The sequence below is a fragment of the Ursus arctos genome, unplaced genomic scaffold (genome assembly GCF_023065955.2).
Source record: "Ursus arctos isolate Adak ecotype North America unplaced genomic scaffold, UrsArc2.0 scaffold_24, whole genome shotgun sequence".
Taxonomy (NCBI): Eukaryota; Metazoa; Chordata; class Mammalia; order Carnivora; family Ursidae; genus Ursus; species Ursus arctos.
This window is the reverse complement of record NW_026622919.1, coordinates 900,636-924,498: the sequence shown is the minus strand read 5'-3', so window position 1 is coordinate 924,498 and position 23,863 is coordinate 900,636. Positions and strand designations below refer to the sequence as shown.

The 23,863-nt window shown below is 52.2% G+C and overlaps 1 protein-coding gene across 9 annotated transcripts in view; it reads right to left on the bottom strand.

Moving 5' to 3' along the window:
* The window catches only part of CSNK1D (casein kinase 1 delta), a 33,661-nt gene extending 10,372 nt beyond the window's left edge, over positions 1-23,289 (bottom strand). The window contains exons 1-7 of one of the 9 annotated variants that reach the window (XM_057317683.1): positions 19,508-22,418; positions 18,249-18,414; positions 15,613-15,723; positions 2,799-2,947; positions 2,132-2,360; positions 1,552-1,722; positions 1,049-1,197 (exon numbers count right to left, since the gene is read on the bottom strand). In XM_057317683.1, coding sequence (XP_057173666.1) covers positions 1,049-1,197; positions 1,552-1,722; positions 2,132-2,360; positions 2,799-2,947; positions 15,613-15,628 — 714 coding nt within the window. In that variant the 5' untranslated portion in view covers positions 15,629-15,723; positions 18,249-18,414; positions 19,508-22,418. Of the gene's footprint in view, positions 1-1,048; positions 1,198-1,551; positions 1,723-2,131; positions 2,361-2,798; positions 2,948-15,612; positions 15,724-18,019; positions 18,142-18,248; positions 19,170-19,189; positions 19,341-19,507; positions 22,419-22,951 lie in introns of those variants that run through there. The other 8 variants (XM_044378791.3, XM_057317681.1, XM_044378793.3 and 5 more) reach the window with 8 other exon arrangements.
* Positions 23,290-23,863: the final 574 nt, after the last annotated feature.

The following is a 23,863-nucleotide window of genomic DNA, read 5'->3' as shown; positions in this document are numbered from 1 at the left end:
TCATTTCTACAAGTTAAGTTTTCCTGATGTAGCCGCACCCACTTGTGCCCCACACCGCCCGTGGCAGCTTCCCAGCCGCGCAGAGCCGAGTGCTTGTCCCACCACGCGCACACTGCAAAGCTGAGATGATTCATTCTTCAGCCCTGCCCAGAGAAAGGTGGCCAGTCCCGTCGGGAGGGGGATGACGCCGGAAGGTTGCCCAGACTCTGGGCGATCGGTGGTCGCACGTCCTGAGCCAGCCCACTGAGGGGCACCTGCAAAGCCCCAGGACAAGCCTTCCTGTCTTATGCCCTCTGAAGAAGAGGTTCTGCTCCTCCATCAGACCTTCTCACCCTGGAAAGGTTCCAATTTCTGTTCTAAGCTAACTAAATAGAACAAATTTGTAATGAAAAACGAAGCAGAAGTTCCAAAAAACCCTGGAAGTTTCCAGCAACAGTGTCTGAAAATTAATTAACTAGACTCATGAAGAGACTCACGGATGAGCAGCAGGTTTACAGAACAAAACATCAAAGCTCAAGTTCAGTACGTACGCGAACACCTGCACCCGCTTAATAAGCCTGGCAGCAAAGTCAACCACAGCCTAGCACCTCTCCAGGCACCCACCCTGCTCGCTCACCCGCACAGCCGGGTCAGAGGGAGGAAGGGCAAAAGGTCACCCCACCTGGCTGGAGCCCTTGGCCTTGGCCATACCCCCCTGCATGACACACACTCTGGAGCCACGCCTCCCACCACAGGCAGTCAAAACCATGGCGCTCTTAGCCATGGTGACAGCAATCACAGAAGTACCTTCCAAATAAAAGTTTATCATTCCAGTAAGAGCCGTGGTTCCAGGCAGACCTGCACTTGGGAGACCCACTCTGCCGCCTCCAGGGGGCCCGGTGCCGACGTGGTGCTGCCTTTGCTCTCCCTTGACGGGGATCTTGCTTCTCAGAACCTCCTGCCTGGGGTGGACCCCACCTAGGCCACAGCCATCGCAGGTACCCTCGGCCCCCCAGTGCGGTGGCAGAGGCCTCTGGCTGAGAAGTAAAAGAGCCAGCAGCACACTTACAAATTTGAGCATGTTCCAGTCGAACACGTAGTCATAGGAGAAGCCCTGGCGGTGGAAGAGATTCCTGAAGAGCTGCCTCAGGTAGGAGTAGTCAGGCTTGTCGTCAAAACGCAAGGAGCGGCAGAAATTCAGGTACGTGGCAAACTCAGCTGTAAGACAAGACACTCAGCGCTAACTAGCTATACCCGACCGGGTGTCCGTCGACATGTCTGCCACCATCCGCGGCCACACACTTAGGACGTGAAACACGGCGTCTCAAACACTGGTCACACTGGGAGGAACCGACGCTTAGGAAAAGCCGGTACCACAGAGCACAGCCTGGTCTCCCCTGCGGCATTTCTCCATAGGAACGAGGACAACTCCATGCGACATGGTCCCCAGAAGGTAAAGGAACAGCAGGGACAGAAGGCTGCCACCAGCTCAAGGACACAGCCTCCCAGTGCCCCCTCACCCCCACCCTGAGATCGTGGGCCGGCCCGACGCCTGCCCTCAAGGACACGCACAGGGATAGCTTTTACACAGCACTTCGATGGGGGTGGACATCTTCTTCTCGCTGATCCGCTCGTACTTCTGCCTCTTGGTGGCTGCCTTCAGCCCCTGCCAGGGCAGAGAGCCCAGATTGAAGTACATGAGCACATAGCCCAGTGACTCCAGGTCATCTCTTCGAGATTGTTCTGGAAAAGATGGGAAATGGGTCAAGGACAGTATGTGTGCGTCTGCAGCCACAAAGCCAAGACCCCAGGCACACTCTTGACTGTGGAAATGAACTTTTAAAACAACGGAAAAATATTCTTGGATTCTTTGTTTCAGTGTGCCCTTGGGAAACTCACACCCCTGAATGAGTGACACTGATGTTACAGGGACTATCAGAAAGCCCAACCATTTACCTGCCCCCACACCTCACAAAGGGTTTTCGAGAGTTCAGAGAGTTCTGTGCTACAGAGGTCTGATGACAGCCTCCATGCCAAACATGCTGACCACTCCCAGGGTCCCCCAAGAGGCTGGCCTTTCCCTAAGAGATGGCCATGCCCAAGGCAGCCTAGTGACTGGGGGCACAAGAGACCCCACCACCCACGGGCTCACCGATTCCAAGATGCGTGTTGATGGAGGCATACCGCGCCGTCCCAGTGAGGTTTTTGTTCTCACGGTAGGGGATGTGCTGGTGGGTCCTGGCGTCCCGGTACTTCTTGGCCAGCCCAAAATCGATGATGTAGACCAGGTTGCCCTTCTTCCCCAGCCCCATGAGAAAGTTATCTGGCTTCACATCTCGGTGGATGAAGTTCTTTGAATGAATGTATTCGATGCGACTAATCTGTAGTTAGGGAAGTAATGACTAGAGATTAAATCCCAGCAGCAGTCTTGGCAAAAGCAACTGCTTGGCAGAGTGAGGGCTGTGCCCTCAGCTGCATGTCCTGCGGCCCTTGGCCAGAGCAGAGTAACTCCACAACCAGGGAAGGATGCTGAATGGACCATCTTCCACACACCCGCCCGGTTAGGGCCGTCAACCAACAGCAGCCTGACAGGACCATCCCTTCCTGCAGGGGCCCACCAGGAAATGCACGCACACCTCCAAACCCAACCCACGGTCACAATCCTGCAGCAAAGGTGAATGCACTCCCACTCTCCGCCTGTGGACACTAACAGTCACAGAAGGAGAACAGCACCTGAATGTGCCATAAGACTGCCAAGTCATACCAAGCACGTGCCGAGGGCCCAGGCTCCCTGTCACCGCAGAAACACGGATTCTTACCATCTGGTCAGCGAGCAGCAGGACAGTTTTGAGGCTGAATTTCCTTGAGCAGAAGTTGAATAGATCCTCCAGGCTCGGCCCCAATAGCTCCATCACCATGACGTTGTAGTCCCCCTCGGCCCCACACCACCGGATGGTGGGGATGCCCACTGCAAGAGAAACCCAACACGCCTGTGCTCGCATGCTGGGACACACCACACGAGACACACACTGTGTGACAAGAGCCAGGCGGGCCGCAGCTGGAAGTGACACTGAGAGAGAATGGAAGGCCAGTGTCCCAGGTGGGGGAGTGAGCAGATGCAAGAAAGACTCCTGCTGACCTTCGGCCCAGGTCACCAATCAGGAACCAGTCTGGGCTCGCTGCTGGGAACCGAAGTCCACACTTGGCTCAGGTTTCCTTGGTTTTCTTGTCACACCCTCTTTCTGCCCCAGTCCTCACGACTCCTCAGGCTGCCTCTGGGCTGAGCCGTCTCTCCCATCTCTGGTTTCGGGGGCCGGGCAATTCTTGGGGGGACAGGGGAGGGAGGTTCTGGGGTCGTCCCTCTGTCAGGACGTGTCTGATGTTGGGTGATGGGTCTGGGGAGGAAGACCACGGAGCTGAAGGGCCTTCTCGTCACAGAACGTCAGGTCCCTGCTCTCAATGTGACTTGTCACCAAGGATGGGACTCTGACCCCTGGCCGGGGTGTGGTCATTCTCTCCAGAGTTTGTACTGTTCTCTCTGGGGGGACGTCACTACGTGGAGCCTACACTCCGGGGGTCGGGGGTGGGGGGTCACGCTCTACTTCTTGAGGGCAGAGCATCCATATATAGTACTCAGATTTGTCTCTTCTCCCCATTTACTTATTTATTTTTATTTTTTAAAGATTTACTTATTTGTCAGAGAGAGAAGGCGCGCACACAAGCAGGGGGAGCAGCAGGCAGAGGGAGAAGCAGACTCTCCGCTGAGCAAAGAGCCCGATGTGGGACTTGATCCCAGGACCCTGCGATCATGACCTAAGCCGAAGGCAGATGCTTAACCGACTGGGCCACCCAGGTGTCCCCCCATTTACTCATTTAATCACTGTTCTGCAGTACTGTGGGTACCTATCTTTTTTTTTTTTTTAAGATTTTATTTATTTATTTGACAGAGAGAGAGAGACAGCCAGCGAAAGAGGGAACACAAGCAGGGGGAGTGGGAGAGAAAGCAGCAGGCTTCCAGCAGAGGAGCCTGATGTGGGGCTCGATCCCACAACGCCGGGATCACGCCCTGAGCCGAAGGCAGACGCTTAACCGCTGTGCCACCCAGGTGCCCCTCCCTTTTTTAAAGATTTAATTTATCTTTTGAGAGAGAGAGAGAGCGCGCGCGCACACGCACAAGCAGGGGAGTGGGAGAGGGAGAAGCAGACTCCCCACTGAGCAGGGAGCCTGATGTGGGACTCGATTCCAGGACCCTGGGATCATGACCTGAGCCAAAGGCAGCCACTTCACATAAGTAGCCACCCAGGCGCCCCCTGTGGGTACCTATCTTATATTCTCGTCTATACTGCAGCCCCACATCACTCACTCTTGCGAACAGGGCTCTAGCCATGGTCGCTGGGGGCTAAGGCCCTTGACCAAAACTTAAGTTTTTAGTTCAGCTTTATAGCAAGTTGTGATACCAACTGGGTAACCCCCTTTCATTTTTAAAATTAATTACTTAAAAATGTATTTTACATGTTTCATGAGAACAAATTCAACAAATACATTTAAGTTATAAAGCAGAATGAAGGAAAGGTCCGGAGCCCAGCACCTACCCAGACCCAGGACATTCCTTCTAACTATGCCTACTCTTACACGCCTCTCTCCTCTCATTTTTGTGCTCCCCACATCATGACCATCCAGGGCTTTACCATTCCCTTGCTTTTAATAAAGTAAGGGTGCATGCTTACTACTCAGCCAAAGAAAAGGGTGAAATCTTGCCATTTTAGATAACAAGGATGGATTGGAGGGTATGATGCTAAATGAAATAAGAGAAAAAATACCACACAATTTTACTTACATGTGAACTCTAAAAAACAAAACAGACTCATAAATACAGACAGTGAAGTGGTAGCTGCCAAGGGGGTGGGGCAAAATAGGTGAAGGGGATTAAGAGCACAATCTACCAGTTATAAAATAAATAGAAAAGAGAAAAAAAGGTCACTGAGATGAAACGTACAGCACAGGGAACATAGGTAACAACACTGTAGGAACATGGTATGGTGACAGATGGTGACCACACCTGTTGCGTGTGCACTGTGTTAACACACAGACCTGTCGAGTCACCACGCTGTACACCAGAAACTAGTATAACTGAGTTTTATTATATTTCTTTTTTTAAAAAAGATTTTATTTATTTATTGGGGGGGGGGATCACAAGCAGGGAGGGAAGGGTAGAGGGAGAAGCAGACTCCATGCTGAGCAGGGAGCCTGATGCAGGGCTCGATCCCAGGACCCTGGAATAATGACCTGAGCCGAAGGCAGACGCTTCACCGACTGAGCCACCCAGACACCCTAATTTTATTACGTTTGTATTAAATCGTTTTTTAAAACTATACATGCTGTATAGTACTCCCCTCGGAGAACAGATCACAATTCATCTATTCTTTCACTTGGAATGTCGGAGTTTGCTATTGCAAACGGTGCTACTCAGTATACCCTTATTTATGTCCACGGATGAAAATTCTTCTACACAAAATTCTTGTTCACATCCGGTTTCCCCAGGCGCATGCCTACAAACACAGAGCACAAGTTATCTGACCCTATGAGATGATGTCACCTTGTCTCCTGAGACGGAAAGCCCACTCCACACGCCTGCCAGCAGTGAGCTGGTGAAGAGTACCACCAGATCACTGACTTTTCATCAATCAAGTGGGTGTGAGATAGGTCTCAGCGAACTCTCAATTTGGAACTTTCTTCTGTATTTATTGGCCACATGCTGTTCCTCTCTGAAATGTCTAACCTCGTCTTTTGCCAATTTTTCTATCAGGGAGTCTTTTGTCTATTTATAGCCATTCTTCAAAAATTCTGGGTACTAAACCATTGTTGATTTTATGTGAGGCATATTTTTTTTTCTTTTGGAGCCTTCTTTTTTTTTTTTTTTTTTTTTTTAAGATTTTATTTATTCATTTGACAGAGAGAGAGACAGCCAGCGAAAGAGGGAACACAGGCAGGGGGAGTGGGAGAGGAAGAAGCAGGCTCCCAGCGGAGGAACCCAATGCGGGGCTCGATCCCAGAACGCTGGGATCATGCCCTGAGCTGAAGGCAGACGCTTAACGACTGAGCCACCCAGGTGCCCCCCTTTTGGAGCCTTTTGATGAGAAATTTTAACAAAGATGAACATATCAATCTTTTCCATTATGAGTAATGTTTTTGGTATAAGAAACCCTGGGTCAGAAATAAATACTATTATTATCTTTTAAGAGTTTAAAAGTTACTCAATATCAACCAAGATGGAGTAATGGGAGCCCAATTTACCCCCACATCCGCAAAAACCAGAAGACTTAACAAAACACAGAACATATGGAAAAGTGGTTTCTAAGACACTGAACAGGAGAGGCAATGAACGACACTCAGGCCTGAGAGAGGACACAAGCCGCGTGGGCCACAGGGCTGCCCCCCCGCCCCCGCCTCGACTGCCAGCAGAGATGTAAAAACTGAACAGATGAAGTAACCTGACTTCGTCCCCTGTAACTACACGGAGAAGAACCTGAGCAACAAGAGTAAAACACCAAGCATGCCAGCAAGTAAAACTCCTAAAATTTGGCATCCAAACATTACCAGGAGGCAAAGAAGCAGAAAACATCCACACTGAGAACGGTCCATCAACTGAAACTGGCTCAGACGTGGAGTTCGCAGAGAAGGACAACAGGAGTCTTATAGGGGTAAGTGGGGGGCTCAGTCGGTGAAGTGTCTGACTCTTGATTTCGGCTCAGGTCATGATCTCGGTCGTGGGATGGAGCCCTGTGTCTGGCTCTGCATTCAGCAGGGAGCCTGCTGGAGACTCTCTCTCTCCCCCCTCTGCTCCTCTCCCCTCCATGTGCTCTCTCTAAAAATAAATAAATAAATCTGAATAAAAGTTATTATAAATTCTAATTATATTCCATGTCAAAAAAGCTACACAAGGAAGATTTATAAAAGACTCAAATCCAACTTTTAGAGATGAGAACTACAGTGTCTGAGATCAGACAGTGCAGAAGAAAAGACGCGTGACTCGAAGGCACAGCAATAGAAACTACTGGAAAAGCAGCAAGAGCCACCTACAAGCTACCTCTCATATCTATATCACCGAAGACCCCAGGAAAGATGGAGGAGGGGGACAGAGATGATGTTGGACGCAGCTGGATGGAGACAACAAACCTACAGATATAAGCTCAGGGGACCCCACACACAAGAGCCATAAAGAACATCACATAAGTGTCCATAGCTGCTAATCAAATCACTCAAAATGAGTGACAGAGAGAGCATCTTGAAAGCAGCCCGGGGAAAAAAATCCACATCACATGAAGAGGACAAAGGCCAGGATGGCTGCAGACTTTTCATCAGAAACCAGGCACTTAAGAGCACAGTAGGGCACCATCTTTCAAGTACTGAGGACACCAACCTCAGAAAGCCAAGCCAAATAAGATTTGCAGATAAAAAAAGTTGGAAGAATCCATCAGCAGCAGACCTGCACTGCTACGTATGGGAAAGGCCACCCTCCGGCAGAAGGCAGTGATGCCAGACGAAGTGTGGGCCCACACAAAAGGATGAAAAGCACTGGAAATAACAAGAGTTCACATGTAAGATTTTAAAAAATCACTTAAATCCCTTTAAAAGATAGGACTGTTTAAACAAAAATAACAATGCAATACAGGTGTGTACTATGCAAATGTCTGTGCTGCAGGACAGTATCACAGAGGCTGGTAGCGGGGAACCCAGCACTGTCACAGGCCCATCTGCCCTGTACCAAGTGCAGAGTATGGCAAGGACACGAGAGGGTTTGTTACACAGATGCACGTGATAAACCCTAACTCAGTCACTAAGGTAACAAGGAGAGCGTTAGTGAGCCAGCAGAGGTGCAAATCATAAGAAAAACCATTAAGAAATGTAAACAAAGGGACGCCTGGGTAGTGCCGTTGGTTAAGCATCTGCCTTCGGCTCAAGTCATGATCTCCGGGTCCCGAGATCAAGCCCCACGTCGGGCTCCTTGCTCAGTGGGGAGCCTGCTTCTCCTCTGCCCGCCACTGCCCCTGCTTGTGCTCTCTCTCTCTGACAAATAAATAAAATCTTAAATAAATTTTAAAAAATGTAAATAAAATACTTGTAATCAAAAAGAAGGCAAAGGAGGAGGGAGACAAAAACCAGCTGCAAGATGGTCAACCAAAACCTGGCCTGTCAGGAACCACATCAAGTATAAATCCTCTCAACACCCCAAATAAGGCACACTTTCTCAGACTAGATAGAAACAAGGGCCCTTTACACAAAAACGGGTTGTGAGAAGGACAGCACAGGACACCAACTTTAGAAAGAAGGGTGCACAAGAGCTGGGTCCACGTGGGACGCAGTGGGCTGTGGAGAGCGCCTCTGGGGATGTACCTGTTATTTCATAAGGATAAAGGCATCAACTCGTCAGGAGAACGTACCAACTCCGCATGTCCATGCAGCGGACAGCTGAAACACATGAAGCAAAACCGCAAGCAGACCGACAAACACACAACCTGACAGTGTCCTCAACATCCCCTCGGGCAGCCAGCACTCTCTCCTCTAGCACACACAGGGCAGTTAGCAAGACAGACCCCACAATGGACATAAAACAGGCCCAGAGTTAAAAGGATTCAAGTTGAACAAAGTATGTTCTCAGATGACAATGGAATTCAGTCAGAAATAACAAGAGTGCTCTCTGGAAAACCCCCAAATATTTGGAAGCTTCATAATATACTTCAAAATAACCCACAGATCAGGGAGAGACCAGAAGGGGAATTAGAAAGCTTTCTGAACTAAATGAAAATGAAAACACAACACATCAGGGTTTATGAGACATGCTCTAGGAGCACCTGCGGGAAATTTATAGCAACAAAACGCCTGTATTAGAAAAGACAGATCAATGATCTCAGAAAATAGGAAATTAAACCCGAACAGATGAAAAAAAAAAATGATCACAGCAGTAATCAATGAAACAGGACACAAAGAAACAAAGACAAAAACTACTGAAATCAAAACATGTTCTTTGAAAAGATTTTTGATACACCTCTAATCAGACTGATTAGGAAAGAAGAGAAGACACAAATTAGCAATACCGACAACTGCAGACCCTACATCTACGAAAAGGCTAATGGAGAAATATCACGAACAGCTTTATGCCAGTAATTTCAATACCCAGATGACACGGATAAACTGTCTGACGGACACCACCCACCAAAGCCGTTACTGCTGGCGGGGATGTTAACAGGACAGCCACCTGGAAAGCAGTTGGCCGTCTGTTAAAAAGGAAAACATTCACCTACTTCTGATTCAGCTGTTCCACTCCTAGACACTCACCCACGAGAAAAGGAAATAAATGTCCACCCAAATACCTACACAACGTTTACAGCATCTTTGTTTGGAATGCCGCAAACTGGTGGAGGGATGGAGAAACTGGGGCATCCACCCAAGGGCACATCATGGCGTGGCGCACCATGAGGACTCTCTCAGAGGCCAGGCAGGCTTCCTCGGGTTGGGTGGAGGGAGGGCAGAAGCATGGCTGTGGCCACAGAGGCACACCCACTGCTGTAAGCTCACAGCCATCACTCCAGGACACATGTTGCTTCTCACTGTCCCAAAGAACTGTGCCCTGGGCCCCACGTTCTCAGGACTCCAACTACCCTGGCCATGTACAAATCATAGATCTTGTGCATTCTAACTTCACTCTTGATGTAAGCATTCTGGTTTTATGTTCTCGTGTATTTCTGCTTGATGCCCTATTGTGCACTGGGTTCTCGGGGCAAAGAGACGTTTCCCGGGGGGTCAGCAGCAGCCGCAGGACCGTGAGGCAGGAAAAAGCCGTCTCCCCAGGGTGCAGAACAACTATTTGGAGTGCACAGGAACCACCTCACTTTTACCGGGGCTGCCCCGTGACTCGATCTCTCCCTCCTAGAAGACTCAAATTCATATGAACAAGAAAGGTGGTGTGCAGCGGTCAGGAGAAGGTGCTGAGGGGAAGCCACAGCTGGGGGAGGCTGGTCTAGACCAGTGATGAAGGACTCCTACTCGTTGAATCTCAGGACATGCGCTCCCTTCACCTACCAAATCCTTTACTGGCTCAGGCCAGGTCTACCAGCACAACAGGGTTCACGCGTGTGTCTGAAAAAATTCAAGTTGGTCATGGTAAGTTGTAAGAGGGCCTGAACTGCCCTGGGGTGCCACATGAAGCAAAGCCCCAAATCCTTAACCTTGAACAATTCTGAGTTTTCTTGCCTTGGCTTCCAGAGACCATGGTGTTCCAGGGCCAGCATCCTGCCCCTGCCACAGCCATGGTTAGTGTCACGGTGGGGAGGACAATGGAGCACACTGGACCAGCTGTGCCTCATCCTGGTTTCTAGCCGCCCCCTTGGATCGCTGTGTCTGCTGGGCCCACTGGACTCACAAGCTGCCGGCTGGGTGATCGACATGCAGCCGGGCTTGTATAAATATAATGAGCTGGTCTTTCTCCATGCTCTTCTGGGCTTTTATTGTTTACCAACTTTTTTTTCCTACTGAGAAAAACAGCCAGAGGATCTGACAAAAGGCTCTGCACCAGGCAGAAAATCTGAAACACAGGCTTGAGGGACCCCTTCTTGAAGTATGTGTGTATGTGTTGGGGGGGTGTCTTGAGCCATCTTTTCTTGGTGCCCCCTTCCCCTATTTCCTATTTTGGGCCAGATCCTCTGTCCTAAAAACTTGACTCCCACCCTATTCCTTCCTCTATCTCCCCACTCCCCCCAAAAAGCTCACACACCCTTACACTGAATTTCTGGGGCGTCACCACAATTCTTAAATGATCTGTGCAAAATTCTGAAGAAGCCAGAAATACTCCATCCCTTGTTCCCAACTCCCGAGTCAAAACTGTTCTTTGACACGATTCAGGCCAGACACACTGCTGTATTTAGATGGATCAAACCTACTTCAGTGTCTAATCCTAGGGAAGATGTGCAAGGGTGGGGGCTGGGAGACAAAGAAGGGAAGATGACTGGACCTCCAAGCCACTCATGGGCATCCGTGAAGGTACAGGACACGCACATCAAAAGGGCCACAAGACTGTTTAGTAGGATGTGGATGAATGTAACTTCATGTTTAGTGCAGGAAACCGAAGCTTTGTGTGGAATCTTGAATTTCTGGGGAAGGAGGGAGAGGAGGGAAGCATGTGCCTGTCCGCCCTCTCCCAAGCTCCCTCCCCCTGCTCCTGAACTGCAGGAGGCTGAGCCCCTGGGTTCAGTGACCCCGTCCCTGGAGAACGGATGAGATGGCTGGATCTGCTACCACCGTGTAACACACGCACCGACCCTTTCCCTTCCCCTCGGAAAATACAGTGACAAAAGAGACGCCCTTATTTTTTAATGCTCCCCCTTGTCTTCTGTGCTAGCAAAGACACCCCATGCCACGCTACAGAGGAATGGTGAGGACAAGACCAAAGAGGATGTGGCTCTAAGAGAAGCCCAAAGCCAGGCAGGTGGGACATGGCCCTGCAAGCATGTGCAGTGTCTGATGTCATCCTGTAGTCAAGACACTTGCCTGCTCCACGAAACACAATTCCACTCTCGGGCTGTGCACCAGAAAATATGTCTGGGTGCCATCGAGGCAGCGTCCCCAAGAGCCAGATGCCAGAAGCAGGAGAGAAGACTGCTTACAGAGACGTGAGGTTACTAAACAGCAGCCACGTCAGCGACACGCAGCCGTGTCAGCACAGGGGCATCTCGGGAGCATGCGGGGTCCAAAGTCAAGTCGTACGGTACGTAAAGAGCATACTGCGTAGACCCACATGTGGCGTCTGTCGGGCAGACGCACATCAAGGACTCACAATGTCTGTTTACACTGATGGGGGGTTCCAACGGCGGCACCTTTTTTTCCTAGCGGTTGATACTAGCATGTCTTGTCACCCCAGCATCAGGGAGCAGGTACAATGCAGTAAAGGCAGAGCGCCCTGCTCTTAGAGTTCTCTGGCCAGAAGATGCTAAGCTTTCTGCGTGGCCTGCTTTGTCCTGAGCAGATGTCTGGAAAATCGAGTGATGAGACCCCAGGAAGCAATGATCTATAAAGCTATTCACAAGCATGTTCCCACTGCCTATCCAGACTGCTACCCTGGGGCCAGCAAGATCAGAAATCTGAAAATGCATGCCGCTGCTGGGCCCATGCAGGAGCAAGCAAGGCCCGCGGGCGAGAGCAGTGGCAACCAGCATGCTGCCCCTACCCACGTGCCATTCGGGTGGGAAATGGGTCGCCTGGCATCACTATGTGTAGTTCTCAACACCTGATGGAGCCCAAAGATACCAAAATCTATGCTTGGGGGTGAAAAACTAGGAGACAGGCAAATGGTTTTCATTTCTACTTATGAGAAGTTCCAATATTTGACATTAATGCAAATACAAACTTTCACAAAGCTTTCGGCAACTGAAACCTAAAACAACTGTAAACAAAATGCCAAACGTTTCTAGACAAGGTCACTGGATCTTTAAAAAATTTCTTACAGGGTGACAGAAAAACAAAAACTTAGAAACAAACTAGGCAGGGATGTCGGGGGCAAACTCTGGACCGTGGCTTCTCCCCCAGAGTGCACTGGGACTGGCACGGGGCACTGAGGGGATCCTGCCGCCTCTCTAGCAGGAGGGAGCAACAGGCCTTCAATTTAGTATCGATCCCCATGTATTACATACACTCTTGGCTACTGTGAAACTTTCCTTTCCTTCCCTTCCCTTCCCTTTCCCTTTCCTTCCTTTCTTTCTTTCAAGATTTAACTTATTTATTTGACAATTTGACAGAGAGAGAGACACACAGCCAGCATCAGATGAAACACAGGTAGGGGGAGTGGGAGAGGAAGAAGCAGGCTCCCAGCGGAGCAGCCTGATGTGGGGCTCGATCCCAGGACCCTGGGGTCACGCCCTGAGCCGAAGGCAGACGCTTAACCGCTGTGCCACCCAGGCGCCCCAACTGTGAAACATTTCTTAACAAAAAGACAGTAATTGTCCAAAATAAAGCATGGGAACTAACCAGGACACAGGACGAGAGAGGTGAACCTGGGGATGCCGCCAGCTCCTACTGTGCTGGCGGGTGCTGGTTCACCCTCGCTGCCAGCCCAGGGTTTATACAAACGGCCCACTCACCCCTCCCACACGCCACACCCGCTCCGAGCCTTGACCAGAAGCAGCTGTGGACTAAACACATGTTCTCTACTGAGGGACCACCAAGAAAGGGTTGGCCCAAAGCCACTCTGGGGACATGAGGATGGGAAAGAGCAGTTAATGTCTTGGTAGGGCCTGGCAGTCCACTGCATCTTGAGAAGAGCCTCATGTCTGCCCAAGTCATTCACCAACACAACTAAGCAAGATTTATTCCTGCTATTCCAAGTGTCCCATCATTGCCAGCAGACTGGCAGCAGTGGAAACACCAGGGGCATGCTACGGACCGCCAGGGAGGGCAGCGGCACGCCTCCCCAGGAGAGAGCTACTGTGCACCAGTGGCCTGAGCACTACAGCACTCAGGTTCCAACCTCTGTCCTCTGGGAAGTTCTGCATCAGTCTGTGCATGTCTCCCCATTCAGGACACGAGGCTGGCTGACACTCACTGCACAGGACTGTAGTGGCAGCAGACGTGCCAGTGTTTGTAAGCGAGGCTGACTCCTCCCACAGGCGGCCTGCCCGCCTGAGCACTGTTCTCTCTGGCCAGGAACAGCAACACCACCACAGCAGATGGTCAGTGAGTGCAGGGCAGCCTCTCAGTTTCCATCTTCCTCCTAGGATGCCGTCAGTATCAACCACTTGCAAGTAAGCCCAGAACACAGCATTAAAAGCATCGAACAGCCACAAGCAGACACTTGCTGTCAGTTCACCATAACCAAGTGGTCTGTGTGTATCAGCACGGGACGTGATACAGAAGGCTGACCAACAGCATGTGGACCCCTGCATCCTGTCTACAGCCCCAGCTTCATCTTGGTGAGGAAGTCACACAACGCTACTAGAATCGCCGACTCTGCTGGACATCATCCGTTTTCAAACATTGAGATCTTACTTTTTTTAAAAGCACCTTGATAATATCCACCAAAAGCACATTTGAAACAGAAGTAAAACTCAAATACACGTGGGGGACGGCCAGACGGGAGAAGATCCTAGGTTCCTAGGATCCTAGAGAAGGCGCACAAACCTTACAGCAAGGATTCAAAGTGAGAGGCGATGCTGCAGCCTGGGCCCTCAGCCCCCCAACAGACAGCTGTGGTCCAGGGATGGAGGAGCCCCATCCCAAAGGGAATGAACTCTTCTCTGTTAAGTCTCAGCCACTTACTCAATTCCTCTTTGGGGCGTCAGCTGACCGTTTTCTTTCCTTCTGCCCTCTAGCCCTCCAGCTTACAAATTCTCACAGAGATGCTACTTGTTAACACTCAACAAGGCTTTTAAGCTGGAAGCTTTCTTCAACCCCCAGCCATAAGGCCCTGCCCAACCATGAAGGCCACATCCTGAGTCACCTCCTTCTCATCACTACCTGACGAGCTGTGTAGACTGTCCCTGATGCCTGAGAAGACTGCCCCCTGCTGAGGGTCACCGGAGGGCAGACACACTGGCTGGGTCCTCTGCTGACCACTCCCTGGGGCCCACAGGCGTTTGTACCCCTGGGTGCTGGTTGAGAGCCCACAGCTGCCTCTGGTCCCGAGAAAGCTGGGCCAGGACGCCCTGAACGCCCTCTGTGATGGGTCCTGCAGGACTGTCTGTGCTGCTCTGATATGCATCTGTTGCTGAGACACACCCGTTGCTGTGTAAAGCAAGAAATGTTGGTTGCTAGTAGCAGCACAGATTAAACCATTTTTGTGGAGGAAAGATGACAGTGAAATCACCAATCCTTCCTGCTGGCCTGGAAAAAGAGAATTCAGACTCTGAAGACAAGTTTTCATTTGGCAAAGCACCAAGAGCACCCCAAACTGTGAAAGTACCACAGAGGCTCCTGCCATGAAGGGTCTCCAAACTGGATGCAGTTGCAGCCTTTCTTCAGACACAAAGCCTTGATCCCGAGGGGAGCTCCCTGGGGTGAAGCACGGACATGTCCTTCCTAATGCTGCAGTGTCTTCAGGACTCTGAGACCGCCAACAAAATCCCAGCCTGCTCCATTAGCCAAACTACCGTGAAGTCCAGAGAATTCTAAAAGTTAGACTCTTTGAGATCAGGATGTGTGCTCTCAGACATCAGACACCCTTAGGTATGAGAGGAGGCTTCCCAGAATTGGGACAGTAATTGAGTTGGAAGGGGACACAGAGATCAGAGTTCAAACTCCATTTCACTCAGGCGTGTTTGAGGGGCCCCCCCAAAGCTGTGAGCAAAGCATGTGACTGAGGTCGCACACCCAACAAGCAGGAGTGTGCCTGAAAAATCAAAATTCACACGAACCCTGAGTTCAAAGACACCACCAGCTAACATGAGGCTACGGAAAAGCAGAAAATCATGTTTTATATGGAGTGAGGCCCTCAGTAGGCCTCTCGGTATCTGAAGGAAGCCACGTGACTGAGTCAAGTGTATGGACGTTTTCCTCCCTTTCCCAAATAAACCAGAGGCTCTGATTTACGACGCATTCTCCCTCACCAAATACGACCCCGGTTTTCTTTTGAACAGGTAAAGGGCATACCTCCTCCCTGCATCATTTTGTAGATTTTGCTCTCGATGTGGAGCTGAGGGTGTTTGGTTTTGACACATTCAAGCTTGATGGCAACTTCTTCTCCTGCAGCAATGTCCGTACCTTGGCAAAGAAAGAAAATCACAAACATTAATAATCTGGTGTCTACCGCCTAACGCAATGCTACAACACACTACAGACCCCCTGCTCTGCTTTCCACCATGAAATGGTGTCGGTGGTTGACAAACCCCTGTGGAAAATTATCATTACTTTCACTTTTTAGGCAGGAAGTCTTTGATATGTATAGAAAAGTCTTATTTAGTATTCCCTCACCCACTTCCATATGTCCCTACTCTGATCACGTCAATAGGGGACCCAGAGACAGGGCAGTGTACTTCTCTCCGCAAGGACTCCCATGTTTTCTGCCCTAAACCTTCCTGTTCACCTGCTGGCCAGGCCCTGTGTTCACCCACCCAGGGTCAAGCAGTGGGGGAATTGCAGGGTGACCGTGTATGCTCCCCGTTTCTCCATGCTGCCTGGACAGGCCTGTGTGGGTGGGTTTAAGCCTTTCTTTTTACCAAACACCCACACAGCTTCAGTCCACCCACCGCGGGTGTTGAGCTGCACGCATCCCAGAACAGTCAGGGCACTTCTCCAGTGGAATCGGTCCCTACAAGGAGACTCCCGCAAACCTCCCCCTCCTGGGGAACGGGACACTGCCATGCAGTTCTTACAGATACTGGACCAGAAGGGCAGACCCTTTTTCAGAGCCCAAACGAGACCCATCAACACGCACCTGTCACATACCTTTTGTTAGTTTTATGCTAAAACTGACAAAACATCTGCTAATACCTCCCGATAGCCAGCCATGAGTTTGAAGGCAAAATCAGAATTTTTATCTAAAAATGTTCTATCTCTGCTTTACCCCAATTAAGCAAATGCCAACAGGACAACAACCTGCCCCAGGCTTCACACACATCTGCCCCAAAGCTGTGCCTGTGAACCCTTCCTCAAGAAGCTTTAGCTGGAGAGAACAGGCAAGAACCTTACACAGCACATGCCTAGCTCTCCCCTAGGTGCCTTCGAAGTACGGGTGTTCCCCCTTGTCCGCAGCCAGCCTCGGTCTGCACACAGACGACCCTGCACCTGCCCTGCAGTCAGGTCAGCAGTAGCCTCACCCGATGTCGCAGGCCCACATCACTCCCCTCCCTCCTCTCATCACGGAGGCACTTCACCATTTCAGCGTCGCAACAAAGGGGAGTCAGCTCAGTAAGATTATTTTGAGAGACCCCAGTCACAGAACTTTATTTACAACAGATCACTATAATTGCTCTATTTTATTGTTATTGTTGTGAACCTCTTACTGCACCTAATTTATAAACATTATTATTGCTAAGTGTGTCTAGGAAAAAACGAGGTATACATAGGGCTTGGTACTGTCAATGGTTTTAGGCATCGCCTGGGGGCCATGGAATGTGTCCCCTGTGGATAAGGGGGTCCGGTGTATAAAACACTTTAAGCCTTCCCAACAGTATGTTTATCTGTACTGGTTCCGGCAGCTCAACAGATCCGGGACATTTCCTTCCAAAGGAGATCGTAGTGTTGGACAAAGCAACTTCAACTGACTGGTTTCTCTCTCCACAGGTTTAGTGGGGAGAAGTGCAGTCTGTTTCACAAGAGACTTGCACAAAGGAGTGGGTTTGCAGTTATAAAGCACTCTGAGATTCCCAGGGAAAGGCAGAGTAAGATCAGCGACACTAAAACCATGATCAATCGGCCTGCAGGAACTCTGCCTGCTGCTGTTCGTGTGTCCACTAAACGCCTAAGAACCTCCAAAGTCTCCTCCAGACTGCTCAGATGGCTGCAAGTGCAGTGCTTCTGGTGGGCCTGAATCCAAAACTGGGAAAAACCACCATCTGATCACTGCAAGTGACCATTCTAGATTTAAGAACTTCATTTACCATTCCACAGAGACTCTTCTGGGCACTCGGAAAGAAGACAGGAAATACATTTTGTTCTTCCTACCCGCATTTGGGATGATCTATCCAATTACAAGAGAAATGACTTCATCATAAATGTACTGTGCAAATGAGAAATGCACTGGGAGTTCCTGTGAGGACCTGGACTCCGAGCTGAACCCGCCAGCCCAGGAGACACAGAGAAACAGATGACTCAGCTTACTGGTTACATCAGCAACTCTGTTCCCCAAGCATGAGCAGTGGGGCCTTTAGCGAGAGCACTCTTGCTCCACCAACTACGTCAGCACTGTCACCCCTGCCACGAAGCAGGTCTTCAATGACAAGACAGCCTGGATCCACACGGACTACTTACCAGAACAGCACCTACAAGAGAACATTCTAGCTCCACTCTATTGTGGCTGATAATGCAAACATCTAGCCATCAACCCAGCAATACTGACCTGACAGACTTGGAGACAATGACCATAGGCAACTCTGCAACACAATTTGAATTCCATTCTCCTATCATGATGCCAGTCTTCCTGCAGGACTACACCAGTAATATAGCCAGCCTCCCCAAGGATCACACCAGCAACAGAGCCAGCCTCCCCCGAGATCACACCAGCAGAAAGGGCCGGCCTCCCCCAGGATCACACCTGAAAACAGAGAAAGCCTCCCCCAGGATCACACCTGAAAACAGGGCCAGCCTCCCCGTGGATCACACCAGCAACAGAGCCAGCCTCCCTCAGGATCACACCAGTAAGAGCCAGCCTCCCCCTAGGATCACACCGGCAAACAGAGATAGACTCCCCCAGGATCACACCAGCAACAGAGTCAGCCTCTCCCAGGATCACACCTGAAAAGAGATAGCATCCCTCTAAGATCACACCAACAAGGGCCAGCCTCCCCCAAGGATCACACCAGCAAAGAGGGCCAGTCTCCCCCAAGATCACACCTGAAAACAGAGACAGCCTCCCCCAAGATCACACCAGCAAACAGGACCAGTCTCCCCCAGGATCACACCACCATCTGAGCAAGTGTCCCCCTAGGATCACAACTGTGAAAGTTGCCCAGAGTTTGATGACCCAAAGAGAGGCTGGGCTTGGGCTCTGCAAATAAATGTGAGAACAGCAGACACTCTGGGCTGCTTCCTTGCAAGGTCTTTGCCCACTGGGTAGACGTACCAAGCAGCCCAGCTTTGATTCCTGTGCATTCTATGAGAAGCAAACATCACAGGCAAAACCAAGGTCCAACCGTCTACGGCCCTGCAGCCCTGCCCCACCTCCTATGGCTGGCACCACATCTCACCCTTCACTGGTAGCGCAGCTCCAAGTCTAGCACTCAAACCACCACCAGTCCATGGGGGGACCAATACAGGGCAGTGAGAGAGCACCGAGGAGCTCTGACAGCGAAGTGACGCTGCTCTTGCTGCGACATTTTGATCTTACTTTACAGAAGTAATGGTGTGTGAAGGATTGGAAGTTACAAAACCTGGTCCTTCAGCACAGCTAACTGGTACAAGGACTTCGAGATCGGGAACAAGAATTTAAAAGACCCCCCTGAGCACTGGGTTTGATTCACAAGTCAATCCTGTGTGTGTTTACACTAAGCAGTTTTATCTCCCAAACAACCTTGACTCCTGCAGCTGAGCAGCCCCACCCAGTCGGATAAGAGGTTCCTTTCCCGGCAGAGGTGTTGGTCTCTGCTTAGACAGGTTAGTGGTGGTCCTAGGAAAACAAAATTATGTCTCTCAAGTTGAGCAGATGAAGTCAAACGGCAAATGGTGAACCTAACACCAAGCTTGACTCTGTCCTAGGACAGCTGTGCTTACGCCCAACTCCCACTAAGGACTGTCTTATCAAAGAAACAGGGAGAGGCCTCTGGGTAGCCGGGCAAAGGTCACTCTCACAGGGCAACTGTTGACAAGGCAACTGATGCAGGATCACAACCTCCTTAGAGACACTCAAAGCTTAAGCCACCACCCTAAAGAACACAGGCAGGTGACTAGGAAAGCTTCAGCCAGTGCAGGCAACTGGTCTTCTCTCCTGACCGGCCAGTCAGCCACCACTCTGGAACCCCTACTGCGTGTCAGACATCCTTGCACGGCGCTCCTAAAGAGAAAGGAAAGTCAGTGAGAGGGAACACATGAAAATCAAGTATGACGAAATTACTAAGCTTTAGCCCTCTAAAGGCATTCTGTACATTATGACATCAGACCGAACAGTCCACCCAGGTAACACATGGGCAGAGGGGCCATCCTCTGATAAATGGATGCAGTGACAGGTCAGATACAAAGGCCAACATGGGCAGGAAGAAAACTTTCATTCCACCAATCATGAACAGCAGGGGCAGGGGGTAGGAGCGGCCCCGAGGACCCTTCTGCCAGCTTCTAGCAGACAGACATGGAGCAGAACAGAGAGAACTGGGGCCTCGCAGACTCGGTGGAACGTCGGCTGAACAGAGGCGACTGCAGCACCGCCACGCAGCCTGGCTCTAGCAATGGCACTCCACACACTCCCTTCTTCCCTCAGCTCTACTGCTCACACTGAGGACACGTGGTCCACATTAAGAACATGGCCCTGCCCCCATTTTCAAATGTTAGCAGGTGTACAAGAGGTACACTGCCCACAAGTGAGAGGACTTCTGGTGTCCAGTGCCTCACAAAGCATCACCTCCAGCAGCAAGGGGCCAAAGCACGTGGAAGCTAAAGCTGAGGGAGGCGCAGGGCTGGGAGGCTTCGCCTGACGACGGCTGGCAATACCAGCTACAGGCAATGTTTTGCCTAAGCGGGTACTGTACAGGATACATGAGCTCCGAGGCCTTCTCAGCCTACCCTTCCCAACAGCCTCTGGGATCTGGCAAGCTTGGAGGTACACTGATGACTGGGACTGCACACTTTGGGGTCCACGGAGGCCCAAGTCCAGTACATAAACTTTCTGAAGCACAGGCATTGGAGAAAGAGCCTCAATGTACTGCCCTCTTTAAAGAGGCAATTGTGGGAAGGGCTGGAATAAGTGGCAAGGCACCGTGCTCCACGGCCATATCGATGCAGCAGGCCGCTGGGAAGGCAGGCCAACACTGGGCCCTCTTGGTCCACAAGGCACTCAGCAAGCTGAAAGATGGCCTCCTCTCCTTGCAGTTTCAAACCTCTGAAAGCACAGAAGTACCAGGCGGAAATCCAAGACCTCAAATGCCAGGATCACAACATTGTGAACCTACCTAGAGGAGTCGAGAGCCTTCTGATCAATAGCAAAATGACAGCAGTAGAAATGATTTAAATTGTAATCACACCAGAATATGTGGGACATAACAATGTTCAAGATACGAGGTCCCAATTCCTTAACTAATGCCTTTACCTACACAGGAAAAAACTACGGTATGGACGACTCACTCCATTCCACGCTCTTTGAAGCAGCCATCTTTGACCCTCAAGCACAGTAGCTGGTGAGCTTCCTCAGACCCAGCTTTCCAGCCACATCTTACTCAAGTAACAAGATCACCTTTCCTCGGGGGAGCAGCTTAGCCTGAATGGACCACCGTGTGGGCCATGAGCCCACGCTGACGGAAAAGATCAGTTGTGTCTGAGTACACCTCAAAGGATGGGCGGCGTGGGTGCTGGGAGTGGGGGCGTGAGAGGCACAGTCCACCCGTCTTAGAACCCACAGGCTGGAGACGGCAGACAGACTTCTCTGGGATGGGTCAGCCTGATCTGTGTGAGGTGCTACTGTGTGCTCAACACGAGGTGAGGCCCAGAGGACAGAGCGGTGAATAAGCAGACAGGGCTCCCTGCGCCAGCTTCAGAAAGCACAGAGCTGGCTAGCACCAGAGCACAGAAAGTTTCAAAACAGCGACTTTTTGATGCCTGTGTAAGGGTGGCTAATGGATGGACTTTTCAGTACAGCTCCTAGATCCTAGGTGAAAACTTCAGCCAAAATTTACTGTTCTATAAATAATGCAAACAGTTTACATTCACCCAGCAATTCTGCCTAAACCAACAGGGCCGAGGATGCAGCCAGCTGACTGCTGGACAGAAACATTGCTCAAGCGTGTTTTACGCAGCAGGACAGTGAGGCAGAGGGCAGGCAGGCTCAGAGGCGTCGGCAAGGCCTGGGGCGGGCTTGCTCCGAGGGGTAGGAAGGCACCAAAAGCAGTAATGAACCACACAAACATGTGCACTCCTCTTAACACTGTCAAGTCAGGGCTGCACCCGCTGGGCGACAAGAGGGCAGGATGGGATGGGGACCATGTGAAGCTCTTCCTGACCCCCTCTGACAGGTACACAGCCCAACAGAAACAGCAGAGCAGGGGCTGTGCACAACAGAGCGTGTTTACCCAAACTTGCGCAACAGTCCCTCTGCACACACACCACGGCCAGCGCACGCTCCCAGGTCCGGGGGCTACGGAATAACTTACACACAGTGCCTCTGAGAAACACAGGAAAGTTATTTTTAAATCCCCAACTTTAAGATGCAAGACAATCACTGAGGTTACACGTGTATGTGCATATTCTTCCACGATAAATCTGAAACAATCCAGAACTTTCTAATCCCATTTTTTTTTTTTTTTTCAAATCTACCTTGAGAATTTTAACAGCCAGAGGCCAACCTCATGAGTACGGAGAGCTTTGCTTCTTTATTTGCCTCTCATTTCGCCAACATGGCAACAGCGACTTCGTCCGGAGTCACCTGAATCCCACCCAGGCTCCTGCCCAGGTGCGCGACATGTACTCCAGGACGGCTCAACGAGGCGGAGGAGCCGACCCACCCGGGCGACCCCGCGCTTGGTCCTGCGGTCCAGTGGCCCGAGGTCCAGACCCGGGGCAGCTGGCGAGCTCGGGCTGCACTGTCGCAAAGGGCGCCGCGGGTGCCTCGGGCCGGCGCCCCGGACTTTTCCCGTGCCCACCCCCCACGTGCACAGGACGCAGGGGGCCACCCACCCGCCCGGCGGCCTTTGTCTGCCTGCGGGGACACCCAGGCGCGGACACCGGCGGACCGCGGCGAGCAGCCAGGGTCTCGGGCCGAGGCTCAGGGCCACTCCCTGGCGGCCACGGGCGCACGTCTGGGCAGGTGCCCCCGGGGCACGGGCCGGACCCCACGGAAGGGCCGAAGAGTTCCCGCCGCCCCACTCCCGCCTGGGGGGCTACGGGGGCCCGGGCCGGGCGGGGCAGGGCGGGAGGGTCCCGGTCACAGCCGCAAGCCGGAGAGGAGATCCCCAGGGCGGGGGCGGGGTCCCCGGGGCGGGGGCTGGACGAGGCCCGGAGGGGGCCTGCCCCTGCGTCCCCGGGTCCTCGGAGCGGGGTCCGGAGGTGTCCGGGATCCGGCACCGGGGGGGCTGGGGCCGGGCGGACGCCGGTCTGGGGGGGCCGCCCGGGCTCGGGGGGAGGGGCGCCTCACCGAGATAGATGTCTCCGAAGGAGCCGCTGCCGATCTTCCGGCCCAGCCGGTACCGGTTCCCAACTCTGAGCTCCATGGCGGCGGCGGCGGCGGGTCCGGCTCGCTCCTGCCCTCCCGGCCGCTTCCTGGGTCTGAGCTCGGGGAGGCGGCGCCGCTGCTGCCGCTACGGCGGGTCGGGCTGCCGGCTCCGCCCCCCTCACGGCCCCGCTTTCACCATCGCTTTCCGGCCGCCCCGCTGCTCCCAGCGCCTCAATACGGGGCGGATGGGACAGTCCGAGCACCGCCGCCCCTGCTCCGGCCCCCGCCGACCCCGCTCGCCCTCTCCCCGCCGCGGATGGACTCGGATCTTCCGGGCCTAAATCCCCCTTCAGCTGCCTGAAGGAGCCGCCGCCATCGCGCTGTGACGTCACTTCCCCTAGCAACCCCGGTGGGGCGGGGCCCTGCTGCCCGAGGGGCGGGGCCGCGGCTTCGGGCGGCGGGGCGGGGTGTGGGCGGGGTGTGGGCGGGGCCGGGGGCCGGGGCCGGGGCCGGGGCTGGGACGGAGAGGAACCAGCGCGAACCCTGGTCCTCCGGACCCCGGGACTCCCGGGCCATCCCCTTCTCTCTTTGACTCGCCGCCGCAGCCCCGGGCCGGGAGACCCCCCGCCCTGCCCGTTCCCATGTGCAGGCTCCACGTGTTGGCGCAGGGGCTTCGTGTGTCCTGGCAAGTGTCTGGGAAGCCGGCGGCTCCCCGCGACAGACCTGGGACAGGTCCCGGGGCAGTGATTTTTGCAAGAGGGAAAGAGGGGTCCGAGGCTGTCTGTCCCTGCAGGTCCTGGGACCCGCAGGACACAGGCTGGGACGCAGGGGTCACAGGTGTGCACGGCCTCTGGGGTTGCCCGTGGTCTACCGAGCAGTTAGTTCCCCTCCAGT